At 44.7% G+C, this 13038-nt stretch overlaps 2 protein-coding genes across 6 annotated transcripts; both read left to right on the top strand.

Moving 5' to 3' along the window:
• Positions 1-2064: 2064 nt before the first annotated feature.
• Positions 2065-7584, top strand: LOC100282704 (SEC14-like protein 1). 5 transcript variants are annotated; one of them, XM_035962266.1, is made up of 12 exons: positions 2065-2445; positions 2632-2660; positions 3486-3669; positions 4885-4968; positions 5071-5124; positions 5234-5311; positions 5559-5612; positions 6087-6146; positions 6236-6331; positions 6588-6689; positions 6769-6849; positions 6968-7584. In XM_035962266.1, exons 4-12 carry the CDS (start codon positions 4966-4968, stop codon positions 7259-7261), a joined length of 822 nt encoding a protein of 273 aa, XP_035818159.1. In that variant the 5' UTR covers positions 2065-2445; positions 2632-2660; positions 3486-3669; positions 4885-4965; the 3' UTR covers positions 7262-7584. The 5 variants fall into 5 exon arrangements, with proteins under 5 accessions (XP_035818159.1, XP_035818158.1, NP_001149083.1 ...); XM_035962265.1 differs by having other exon boundaries at positions 6953-7584; NM_001155611.2 differs by lacking the exon at positions 3486-3669 and having other exon boundaries at positions 2085-2445.
• A 187-nt stretch (positions 7585-7771) lies between these two features.
• On the top strand, positions 7772-10542 carry LOC100285145 (ABC transporter-like protein). Its single transcript, NM_001158039.2, has 5 exons — positions 7772-8050; positions 8131-8414; positions 8504-8659; positions 8773-8956; positions 9049-10542. The coding sequence occupies exons 1-5, from the start codon at positions 7907-7909 to the stop codon at positions 10270-10272; spliced, it is 1992 nt and encodes a 663-aa protein (NP_001151511.2). The 5' UTR covers positions 7772-7906; the 3' UTR covers positions 10273-10542.
• The last annotated feature ends 2496 nt before the right edge of the window (positions 10543-13038 follow it).

Here is a 13038-nt window from a genome sequence, read left to right as displayed (position 1 = left end):
CTATTTATAGGCACAGGACACAGCCTATGCAAAATTACATTTATGCCCTTTACATTTGATAATAATTCTATAGTAATCTATCGAGGTCTGAATAGCCTTTTCATCTTTAAGTCAATTTCATTTTTTGCTGCCACGCCGAAGCTTTCCTGCTCACACCTTCGGCGTTGTATCAACCTTCGTATTATTCTGGTCTGCTGTGATGCTGACTTGACTCCGAAGATACCTGTTCACACACTATACTCCAGAAATACTGTTAAATACTGTTTTTGAGGACCTTCGGAAGCCGAAGGCCCCCAACACCGCACATCTACGATACAACATCCCACAACTCTTCTCCCATTAATCTAATTGTGGCCGCTCCCGTCCAGATCAACGGTCATCGGCTCATCTCCTACCTCCGGCGTTGCCCACGACGGTGCTGACTGCAGTGCACGATGGAGGCCTCGCCGGAGTGAGGTGTCCAGGCGTTCTAGGCCCCTTCATCTACTAAGGATAGGTGTTGCACGAAGCTCAGTCGATCGCGGACTGGATAGGTGTGTCTCACCGTTGATTGTTGTGATGACCAGTCTAGCCATGGCGGAGCGCGGATCCCCGGCGATGGCGAGCAATTACCGAGCCACCGGGTCATCGCAGCGCCCGCCACCACCACACCCAGGTTCCTGGCAATCTAGAGAAGCTCCCTATGCACCATCCGAGGCATTAGCGCCAGCGCGCTGGTGATTTCCCCCGCGGCGGACCTATTCTCCCTCCCATGGATGCTCTCGGTTACCTCAACTCCCTGGTTGTGCTCGCCCTATTGGTTCATGGGGGGGGGTGCGGTGCTCGAGTCACATATATAGGCACAGATGAAGAGTCCGAGGTGAACTCGTTTGGCTGATCCGTCATACGCGGCGAGCTCCACGCCTTCGGTTGAGAAACAGACGGGAGGAAGGAGATATGTCTGACGGACGGGGCCCACCTTCCAGCGAGTTAACCCGATGAGCGCGTGTGCGACAGAAATGCTAAGGAGAGGGCCCCACCTGGCGGTCACTTGAATGATGAAGCCACTGGGCTGGCAGGAAGCAAGCGCCTGGGCTACGTGGGCATGAATTTGGCCGATATCGTAGTCACGTAAAACTTTTATCTTTTCTAATCCCATTTTCTATTTTTCTGATTTTATTTCCCATTTTCAAATTCCAGATTTAATTTTTTAATTCAAACTTCGGGTCCAAGTTATCATGCAACAATCAAAATATCCAGCATGATGCAACTTTATTTAAATATTTATTTATTATTTTATTCATTTAAATAAATGCTCCTTAATATACATCACATCTAACGAAGGATTTTATTTTAAGAAATAATCTTTTGATGTGTCTTCCAAAAAGAAGGTGTAGAAATTCATTATTCATTATCTATTTATTTTAAAAGGAGGTAATGTATACTTCCTATTAAGAGTTAATTAAATTATATAAATATGTATTTATAGTTTATGAGGAGAACATATCAATAGTCTCTTTCTACTATTTATTTTCCCGAGTTTCAAATTAGATTCAAGTTTCAAAATTTGGGATTTTTTTTGAATTACCAAAGTTATGATAGTACCTTTTTAGGGAAATATGCTTTATAAAGAAAGGAATACACACTTTAACTTAAATTACTTCGTGGAGTTTTTCTAATTCCAAAATAAGATTTTGAGAAATTACATAAGTGTGGATTACTTAAAAAAAATCATAGAAGAAAGGCATATGCTACGCAAACGGCTCCTCTGTCATAACATCCGACGGTTGTCGTGTGGGACCAGACTCACACGTCAGTTGTCCGGTTACCGCAACGTCCATATATGTTACCGGCTTACCGCAGACTGCTAGATATTATCACAACAAACCTATTAAATTCCGGTGCCCAAAGGGACCATCAACGCTTCCCAAATTTAAAAAAAGCTAATAAGAAAGATACTCCTAAAGAAGATGTAACACCGTGGCAAAAAGTAATACCAATACATGAAACGAGAAGCACATGAAAGCACTAATCAACTGCTTTTTATAAAAATAAAAAGGAAATGCAGCCCTGCCCTAGTCCACACTCCACACTTCAGCTGTTTAGCAAGGCAGCAGAATAGCAGTAGCCCATGTTGTTGAGGACAGGTCGCCTGTAGGCCAACCGACCAAAGGGCCACAGCACTACAGCAGGCCGGCCAACACGACTCCGAGTTGGAGGCGACCTCCGCTCCCCTCTTCCTCCCTCTTTCCGACTTTCCCTCCCTACTCGCCCCCGCGCCGCGCCAATCTTTTTTCCCTCTTGACGGCGCACATAAATCCGCGCCAAATCGTCAAACCAAAACCAGGCCGCGCCCGCCTCGTCAGTCCTCAGTCCTCACTTTCGGGCCGAGCTCCGGATATCCAGCGGCGGCAATGGCAGCCGAAGCCAGCGCCGTCCAGCAGCTCGCTGGCCTCCTGGACCAAGGTGAGAGTTTTCGCTCCAGATCACCGGTAAAGTTTGAATTTCTTTTTTTTTGTTGTCGGAGCGGCCGCCCGGCTCGGACTTGGGTTTATCTCTCGGATTTTTCGGTTCCGGGGTTTGTGTGGGCTCGTCTGCTTCCAATAATGTCGTAACGCTGCTTTCTCTGGCTACTGGCTTGGATTCTTGCAGTGGACGCGCCGCTGAAGAAGACATTTGAGGTATGGATCTATGCGTCTCTCTCTTTTTACCTTCATATCGATTCTTCTGTCGAAGTGTCAAGCATGGGCGTGTGTGTTGTATTTAGTCTGCATTTCGATTTGGATCAGACAGAGCCTTTGCTTAGATCAGGTCAACAGTTTGAGTGACTAGTCTGACTTAGATGATCAAGTGGCTAAGTGAGACTGGGCGTTTGCTAGATTGCTGGTACTAGACTACTTGTACTGATGTCTGATTTGGACCAGCCAGTTCATGCCTGAGCTTTTGTTTTCACTTTTCACTAATGCGTAGTCAATTGACACTGACACAGCTGAACCAACATGAATACGGATCTAAGGATAAATTCACAGTTGTGAAAGTTGACGGACTTGCTGATTCCCTGCAAAATGTTACTTTGTTCTTTGATCTAAGCCACACGTTTGGGATCCCTGGGGTAATTTTGAGTAGTTTGACGACGGGGGCTGAGAGGTGGAAGCAGTGATGCTTTCCACGAAGGATGTGTCGAGGAATATTCTGATCTCAGATCCACTATATCAACTAGTGGACAGCGATATTTTTGGTCTCCTCCAGCCTTCTGATATGTTGGTAGTAATGCATACCTCAGCACCTTTCCTCGTGTTTGGTTGCTTGTCAATGGAGCTGTCTTTTGGTTGTTGAGAACTATTTTATAGAATGATTTCACCTTTTGCTCTTTACTTCGTTAATATAATGGCACTTGACACTTATCATCCCAGTGTGCAGACACATGCTGGTAGGCATCCTATGCATCCGGCACTTATGAATTGACTTCCTTTGTTTTATTCTGTCATTTTACCAGTTAATTTTAGTTTGCAGGATAACATTTCCATCTGAAATCCTCTCTAAAGGCTAGGCTTATCTGCACACTCTGTGCTGAGTAGGAGATGCCAAATAATTCCCAGCAGAACCTCTTGGCTGGTGCCTGGTGGAGTGAGAATCAAAAGAAAGTGCCACTTGCAAGTTGCAACAGAATTATTGCCTCAATAACATGAGGCAAGCAAAGTATAAGTGCAAGCGACTATAACTTTCCTTAAAAATGGAATGGTAGACAAGTTTCTCGCAGGATGCTTCGTTTGAGGGATTACCACATTCTAGGTTGATTGGTCTGTTACAGGATCATCCCATGATTTTAGATGGACGTTCCCATTCTGTATTCTTTTACTGAGTTGTGATTGTTAGGGATGAGGTGGTGATAGGCCAATTAATGTCAATCCCTGATCTGAAAAGGTTAATTAGGATTAGATAGCCTATTTTATTGAGTTCAATTGCATGCACCAGTCAGTTGATACTATCCAGTTTCTGAAACTACACAAAAAAACTATAATCAACTTGAGAAGTCCCCATCTTAGGGAAAATTACTATATTACATTTAGTTGCTTAAAAGATTGCAAATCCCTTCTCTTATCTTCTTGAACGCTGACTCATTGAGTGTGTGTAGGCTTTATAGATACACACCATAAACATACTATGTGCAGTATACTTCGCAACCTTAGCATGGAAAAGAATTTCAACTTCTTCATTGATAATAAAACTGAATTTTGAGGGATAAGATTCTGCAGTGGAGAATATGATAAAGTTGAAAAGATGATAAACTTATGCCTTACCACTTGAGTCAGCTATGTTTGACAAAATTCAAGCACTAAGGTCACACTAGTATCTGATTCTTCATGTCTACCCCTGTGGCCCTACTTGTGAATTGTTTCTATTGTACTACTTGTCATAATGCCATGCAAGTTTCCTGGTGGTGGGTATCTTTGAAAACCACCTGCCCACCTTGTTTTAGACCAACTTGAAAAAAAGGGTTAAGAAGCTCCTGCAGTACATATCATTTAAACAACCAAGTTAAGAATCTGTGATACCAGTACCTTAAAAAAGAGCAGATCCAGTGAGTGAGGCTCCCACATGAATGGGGTTTAGGAAAGGGATAATCTGAGGCAAGCCTTCCTTCAGCAAATGTGGAGAGGCTGTTTTGAACCCATGACCTGGTGACTCAGTGAGATAGCTCTCACCACTACACTAGCCTGCTTTTCTGCACCAGACCTGCTCTTCTACGGTTACCAGTACCAGTACCCTTGGCCTTAGAAAGAACCATGAGTATATGTGGTTGTTTTGAATTTTGAAAAATACAATTTTTTGTAGGTAAATAGTTTTTCCTATTATCCTAGGGAGATTGTCTTTGAGCTCTCACATTTTCCTTTTATTTTTCAGAATGTGCATCAGGGCTACCCAACAGAGACATTATTGCGTTTCCTTAAAGCTAGAGAGTGGCATGTGAATAAGGCTCACAGGATGGTGATTGTTAACACTGCAGTTTTCCTTTTCAATTTTCATATTGATGAACCCTAAAGGCCTAAAGTAAATGTTACATTACCCGGGGAAAATTTCTTTTGCTAGCTTGAAGATTCTTTGAATTGGAGGATGCAAAATGAAATCGATAGTATATTGGAGGTAAGTAGTCTCTCAGTCCTAGAACAACCTTGGCTTTTGACTATAGTGTTAGGACGTTCTGCACATATTTAAACTTATTGTGATATCTGTTTGTGCTGGAAAATTGCAGAAACCTATTATCCCAGTAGATTTGTATAGATCAATTCGTGATACACAGCTTATTGGGTTATCAGGATACTCCAAAGAGGTACAGCTGTCTCACACGAGTTATAATAATTTACTTTTCATGCTTTCTGTATTCATCTTAATTTAGCATTGTTTTTTTGAACAGCCCTGGGTTTGAATTTTGCACTTAGACATTTTCATCTTTTGTGCTTTAACAATGAGTTCAATGCTGTTTATGCCATAAAAGTGTTCACATCTAGTCTGTAACTAAGTTATTGTTGCATAAACTATTCAAAGTTTTCTAATAGTCCACTTTCCTTCTATTGTAGGGCATTCCTGTATTTGCAGTTGGTGTTGGGCTGAGTACATATGACAAAGCTTCGGTAACTGTCTCAGACTATTCTTAATCGTTTTAGTAGCTTTCATTGTTACTGGCCTTGCATATTTTGAGAATATGATGAATTAAGAATCATGATTGTAATATGTGTATACAGCCATCCTCATGGGCCATGGGCCTTGATATACTTAACATCTGTCAGAATGCATCCATGTCAATCAAATTAAATATAAGTAAATACTATTGCACTTGTAAAGTTGTAAGTTCAAACATAATTGGAGTCATGTATGAATCTAAATAGATTTTGACCCTTTTATCATATTGCATCCATATGTATTTGAGATCCATCCATGTCAATCGAATTAAATATAAGTAAATACTGTTGCACTAGTAAGTTGCAATGTAATTGGAGTCATACGAATTTAAATAGATTTTGACCCTTTTTATCAGATCGAATCCATATGTATTTGAGATCAAGTCATACTCGTCTGTCCACGAATTTATATGCATGCATTTCCAGGTTAACTACTATGTGCAATCTCACATTCAGATCAATGAGTACCGAGATCGTTTTATTTTGGTGAGTGATCAACTAAAGCTCCATGGAGAATTAGATGACTTCTATGAAATTTCTTAACCCATGTATTTGCTCACTTCCGTTTCATCTAGCCTACAGTGACAAAGAAGTATGGGAGACCTATTACCACCTGTATAAAGGTTCTCGATATGACTGGTCTGAAATTGTCAGCACTACACCAAATGAAGGTACAGCCTGCAATATCATTGTATTCTATTCTCTTCTGTTCTCCAAACTAGAAGAATTGATTTTCATAACGTCCGTAGGGGCGACAACGATGATTATATGCCTATATTAAGTAAAAATCAATATGCTGTATAAATAAGGCCGCACACAAATTAGAAGACTATAAATAGTACCCATCAAAATAAGTAAAACGTGCACGGTGCAAATGCTATCCACTTTTTTTTACCCTACTGCTGACTAATTATTGATGTATTACAGATTGTGACTGCAATATCTACAGTTGATGATTTGAATTACCCTGAAAAGACTGAGACCTATTATATAGTAAACGCTCCATACATATTTTCTGCATGTTGGAAGGTGTGCTTCTTGAGATTACTACAAATCTTAACACTTTTTTTTTCCTGTAAATCTTCTCTAACGTTTCATTTGATTTTAGGTCGTGAAGCCTCTGTTGCAAGAGAGAACAAGGAAGAAAGTTCATGTGTTGCGTGGCTGCGGGAGAGACGAGCTTCTACAGGTAACGAAGATCGATTACTGTTTACATGGCCCTTGATTTTTACCCTTAAAGCGTCTTCTGGCTTAAAGCCTTTGACGATCACAGTGCAATGACATGGGGGCAGTTCTGGAACATGCAGATCATGGACTACTCCTCCCTCCCCCATTTCTGCAGACAGGAGGGCTCGGGCTCATCCAAACATTCGTCAGGCGACGCCGATAACTGCTTCTCTCTCGACCACCCGTTCCACCAGGAGCTCTACAGCTTCATCCAGGAGCAGGCGCTGAACCAGGAGCTCATCAAGCAGGGCTCCTTGCACGTGAAAATCCCCGAGCAGGACCCTGAGGACGCAAAGATCGTGGAGGTCATCGAGGCCGAGTTCCACAAGCTTGGCGTGCAGAACGGGTCCGCCAATGGCATCGACCAAGCATAGCACCTTTGTCTAATAAGGCCAGCCTGATTCAACCGAGACGTTGCTTGCCACTTCTGATGCAACTAATCCTACTGTTTAATTTTTTTGGTGGGGTGGGCCCACCCCCATTGCTGTTTCCTGGGGGGAGGGGGGGGGGGGGGGGGGGGGGTGATTGGTATTGGTGGTATACATAGCAAAGTCATTTGCAGATCCATCCATGATGCAGGACTGAGATAGACGATATCACCTGTGTAAACTTGCAGATTTGCAATGTGTCCTCATCTCATATGTATGCTGAGTTGAGATGAAATGAATAAATCATCCTACAAGTTTTTTTTGAGTCATCTTCAGAATTGTGTTGTGCTCAGTCAGAAAAGTAACCATGCGTTTCTGTGCCGATTCTTGCTAGCCCTAATTAATATAAGGCGAAACAGATAATGCCTATCCATTGGAGGGATTAGAGGAAGGTTCTCCCCTTAGAAAGATTGTGGGTCACCAAACAAAGGGTAAACGAACCGAACCGAACCGTGCATATCAACAACATTACAACAAAGTAAGCATGCTCTTGGTTGGCAGTAGTTACCACTTGATAAAAAGAAGAGGGAGACCATGTGCTTTGGCTTCCTCTCTGAGCCATCTTTCTTGCTCTAGCCTTAGGCCTTAGCAATGGAGATCAGCGACGAGCAGAGGATGCAAGTGGAGTGCCAGCGCCTTCCGCCTTCCTGGCAAGGCAACGGATCAGACGCCGATGTCGAAGTGGATCATCATCTGTGGCCGTCAAAAGATGGCCCTCTTCCAATATTCCTTAAGGTGTTAGTTGTGCTACCTCACTCCTGTTTTTTTTCTTTTAGGCTGACGTGTGCAATGACTTGCTGAACTCCAAAACCCAGTTTGAGAACGTGGAGTACAGGGTGAAGATGACCTTGAAGAACCCCCTCACAGCGGCGAGAGTGGCGTTTGCGTCCCAGACGAGGGCAGACCAGGGCAGCAGCTGCAAGCACATCCTCAAGGGCATCGCTGGGAGTGTGGACCCTGGCGAGATCCTGGCGCTGATGGGTCCATCTGGCAGCGGCAAGACCACCTTGCTCAAGATCCTGGGGGGCAGGCTTGGTGGCGGCGTCAAGGGCCACATAACCTACAACGACACTCCCTACAGCCCCTGCCTCAAAAGGAGGTACTGAAACTGTAATAGCTAGCAAACAAGAATTTTTCACTTCACTTAATAATGAAGATTTTTTCACTAATCTGTGCTGTGCGCTGCAGGATCGGATTTGTGACTCAGGACGACGTCCTCTTCCCACAGCTGACGGTGGAGGAGACCCTCGTGTTCGCCGCCTTCTTGAGGCTCCCTGCTTGCATGTCCAAGCAGCAGAAGCGCGACAGGGTAGACGCCATCATCGCCGAGTTGAATCTAGAGAGGTTGCCTTTCATTCCATTTCTTGTATTTATCGGGGAATTTGAGTTTTCGCCTGTATGCAAATGCAAGCATGCATGCATACATGTTGTGTGGATCATCATTTGAATTGGTTTAGGTGCCGGCACACCAAGATCGGGGGAGCGTTCGTGAGGGGGGTGTCAGGAGGCGAGAGGAAGAGGACCAGCATCGGGAACGAGATCCTCGTCGACCCGTCGCTGCTCCTCCTCGACGAGCCCACCTCCGGCCTCGACTCCACGTCGGCGAGCAAGCTCATCTTTATCCTCCAGCGCCTGGCCAAGGTACATTAATTTGCGCGCAGCTAGCAACGCCACCGACGAGACGACGATCATGCACGTTGCTAATTCCATCGATGCTGGACGCATGGTCGCAGACGCGGAGGACGATCATCACGACGATCCACCAGCCGTCGAGCCGGATGTTCCACATGTTCGACAAGCTGCTGCTCATCTCCGACGGGCACGCCATCTACCACGGCAAGGCCCGGGACTGCATGCACCACTTCTCCTCGCTGGGCTTCGTCCCGGAGATCCCCATGAACCCGGCCGAGTTCCTGCTGGACCTCGCCACCGGCAACCTCGACGACATCAGCGTCCCCGAGGCGCTGCGCGGCTCGCCGGACCCGCAGGAGTTCAGGTCCCAGGTCATCAGGCACCTGCAGCTCAAGTACCGGGCGGGCGCCGAGGCTCCCGCGGGGAGAAGGACGCCCACTGAGCAGCTGCGTCTGGCGGTGCGGGCGCATAACAAGGACCGCCGCCGGCGGAGCATCGGCTGGCTCCAGCAGTTCGCCGTGCTGTCCCGGCGCACGTTCCGGGAGCGCGCATCCGACTACCTGGACAAGATGCGGCTCGCGCAGGCCGTCGGCGTGGCGCTCCTGCTGGGTCTCCTCTGGTGGAAGTCCCAGACCGGGAACGAGGCCCAGCTGCGGGACCAGGTCGGTCTCATCTTCTACATCTGCATCTTCTGGACGTCGTCGTCGCTCTTCGGCTCCGTCTACGTGTTCCCCTTCGAGAAGCTGTACCTGGTCAAGGAGCGCAAGGCGGACATGTACCGGCTGAGCGCCTACTACGCCAGCAGCACGCTGTGCGACGCCGTGCCGCACGTCGTGTACCCGGTGCTCTTCATGGCCATCCTCTACTTCATGGCCGGCCTCCGCCGCACCGTGCCGTGCTTCTTCCTCACGCTCCTCGCCACGCTGCTCATCGTGTTCACCAGCCAGGGCACCGGGGAGCTGCTGGGCGCCGCCATCCTCAGCGTCAAGAGGGCGGGGGTCATGGCGTCGCTCGTGCTCATGCTCTTCCTCCTCACCGGCGGCTACTACGTCCAGCACATCCCCAAGTTCATCCGCTGGCTCAAGTACGTCTCCTTCATGCACTACGGCTTCAACCTGCTGCTCAAAGCGCAGTACCACGGCCACCTCACGTACAACTGTGCCAGCCGGGGCGGCTGCCAGCGCCTGCAGTCGTCGCCGTCGTTCGGCACCGTGGACCTCGACGGCGGCATGCGCGAGGTCTGGATCCTGCTCGCCATGGCGCTCGCATACCGACTCCTCGCCTACTTCTGCCTCCTCAAGCGGATCAGCCTCACGCCCTTGTGATCATCCACCTAATTAAATTGGGGCGCAATTTCGCATGCCTGTGTGAATGATTATTCATGGGAAATGCCTGCATGGCGATGTGTATCAGGCTATCAGCTATACTTTGCAGACTGCTGGGCCTAATTTACGAGGTGTATTTGTCTGACACAAGTTTTAGAAGAAGAGTGAACAATGACATAGCATTTTTAGATTATATAAGTGTTTATGCTAGCCGTTCCTAGTTATAAGTTGCATTTTTAGCTTTATTAATAAGATCATCTAGATTTTGATAAACTTTATAGAAAGTAGGCATGTCAAACAAGACTTATTACATACACCATAAAATGAGTTTTTTATGCTGTTGCCCTCGGTTTTTAAACTGAGAAAAAAAACACGACTAAGGATAAAAATGAGAACATCAGCAAAACCGAGTACACCACCTTAAAAAAACCCTAAAATATATTCTGATAGTATATTTTATTATATTGTAGTTGTAATATAATGTTCTATAAACTTTGTTAAAGTTAGGCAAATTTAACTTAGGATAATACTAAAATGTCATATACTTTAAAAATAAAATCTGAGTGCTAACCATATATGTCATGATCAGTTTATTCATACATATACAATGACTTCATAAGTGATACATGGAAATCTTACTAAACTACGAATCGATAAACTTTATTGAAAACAACACAATCCTTGATCTAAAAGTAAATTACATTGTTAAACATCTTCAATAGAATGCATCTCTGTCTCCGCCCAATAAACGCTATCCTATCACCGTCTTTGCAACACCCGCTACTTCTCGACCCTCTTTTAATAGTAGCAATGTGGAAGCCTACTTCTGCCTCATCAAGCGGATCAGCCTCACACCCTTGTGATGACCTACCTACATACTAGTAACCAATTTCATTCTTACAACATCGAATTGTGACAATAGAGTGAGTCTTAGTCCATTAACTTCCTCCACAAGTACATTCAAGCAAGATGATAGTGTTTCTCATGCTCTAAAAAGGGTCTCAAAGAAGTGTAGTTTTTTCAAGATGATAATGTTCCTCACACTGACTCTTTGCCCTCTCATTGAGTGCACAAATATCCGACCATAGTACATGGGTGTGCTTGTGGTTCTGCATATGGTTTAACACCTCCTTATAAAGGCCTAAAAGGGTGTTTGAGGCCTTTGCAATCCATTTCTCATAGCATATCTCATCACCAACTAGGTTGGTGAGATCTTTAGTTTTTGAAAGACCTTGTGTGGTGGCTCTAAACGCTCCAACATCTATGACCTATAGATACACCTTCATGCAAAGTTTCCAATAATAGGCCGTTTGGATCCCTGAAATGGGTCAGAATTGAATTATTTACCATGAGACGGTCTATTTGGCTTCCCTTATAATTCAATTAACCATTTCAGTCCATTTCTCATCCGTCAAAATTTGGTCTATGCCCATTTCCAACCCTCACGCATTGGAAAATGCTAAAAAACGTGGCTAGGGTTTCATGCCACTCCGTCTCGCATCGCTCCTTATCCTCGTGGTTATCGTTGGCGGCGCGACACTCCTTGGCAAGCAGGTGAGGTCTGCTTCGAAGCCTGCATGCCGTGGTGTCGTGCGGCATCACGTGCCACCTGCACGTCCTAAATGGCTCACCACACACTCCTATGCACGTTGCAGGCACAGGAGCATGACCGTGGCGCCAGATGATGGCTGTGGGACTCCTGGCTGGCGCCAGTGTCAGCATCGGCGTTGACTATGATGAGGTGAGCGTGCTCCATCTACTCCATCCACTGCTTCCTTCTTTGCGTGTATGTATATACTTTGATTTGCTTGTATACGTGGTGCGACGAGCTGACACTCCTTGTATGTAAGTTGATATTGTTAACAAATTTGCGTACATGTTGTACTCCTTTGCGTATACTCGGTTAAAATGTACCTGCCAAATTAAAGGATTTTAATATTTAATTGTGTTGTATGTAAGCTGACATTGTTAACAAATTTGAATTTTGGTCCTTTGTTCCTATATTTTCACCTTATGTTTTTTGTACTTATATTAAATTAGTTACTTCTGTTCTAGTAATCTAAGTAGAGGATTTATATTTGGTTGTATTATCTCGGGTGGTCTGGCTGAAGGGTGAGCTATGCCAACTGCTAAAGAGAGAATATCAGGTGTTCTGAGGTTAGTTTCAAATATCCTAGACTCTAATTTGTAGGTTGCTTGAGTCATTTCCTATCCACATAATATGAACAAACATGTTTAACACTTGCTAGATCCACTGTGTTGTTTTAGGATTTGTCACGTCAAGTTTCGTTTAGCTGCCTCCAACCGATCCTTAAATCTCTATGGCTACACCAGTACTTCTCCTCTTTCAACTCGTGCTCCTACTAGTAGTGTTTTTATTCTTGAGTAGAGTCTTTTGCTTTTAACTAGCATGTCTAATTGCATACAAATTACATGTTCTAGATATCAAATCAATATACTAATGATGAGGAAGTTAAAAGCAAGAGAAAGAAGCGAAAGAGGGTTGTTGTATTAGCTGATTCTATTATGGCTATAATTGCAAACATGTATCAACGGAGGAGACCTAGACACATTGTAGATGCTAACGAAGTTCAAGAGATAAATGTTGGGTGTAGAAAACAAATGCTATGTAATCTGTACCATGGTTCAAATATCTATTGCTATGACATTTTACGCCTAACTAAGAGATCGTTTAGTGAATTGTGTTCCATCTTGCAAGAAAAGAGTGGCCTATATGATACCCTAAATGTGTTGGTAGAAGAAAAG

This window comes from Zea mays, chromosome 9 (genome assembly GCF_902167145.1).
Source record: "Zea mays cultivar B73 chromosome 9, Zm-B73-REFERENCE-NAM-5.0, whole genome shotgun sequence".
Lineage (NCBI taxonomy): Eukaryota > Viridiplantae > Streptophyta > Magnoliopsida > Poales > Poaceae > Zea > Zea mays.
Note: the sequence above shows the minus strand (reverse complement) of the source record. Positions and strands in the feature narration are given on the sequence as shown.

Coding starts and splice junctions, on each gene's coding strand:
- LOC100282704 (NM_001414631.1), top strand. CDS start 2,394: ATGGCAGCCGAAGCCAGCGCCGTCCAGCAGCTCGCTGGCCTCCTGGAC. Junction 2,446..2,631: donor CGCTGGCCTCCTGGACCAAG/GTGAGAGTTTTC, acceptor GGATTCTTGCAG/TGGACGCGCCGCTGAAGAAG. Junction 6,147..6,235: donor ACCGAGATCGTTTTATTTTG/GTGAGTGATCAA, acceptor CGTTTCATCTAG/CCTACAGTGACAAAGAAGTA.
- LOC100285145 (NM_001158039.2), top strand. CDS start 7,907: ATGGAGATCAGCGACGAGCAGAGGATGCAAGTGGAGTGCCAGCGCCTT. Junction 8,415..8,503: donor AGCCCCTGCCTCAAAAGGAG/GTACTGAAACTG, acceptor TGTGCGCTGCAG/GATCGGATTTGTGACTCAGG. Junction 8,957..9,048: donor TCCTCCAGCGCCTGGCCAAG/GTACATTAATTT, acceptor GCATGGTCGCAG/ACGCGGAGGACGATCATCAC.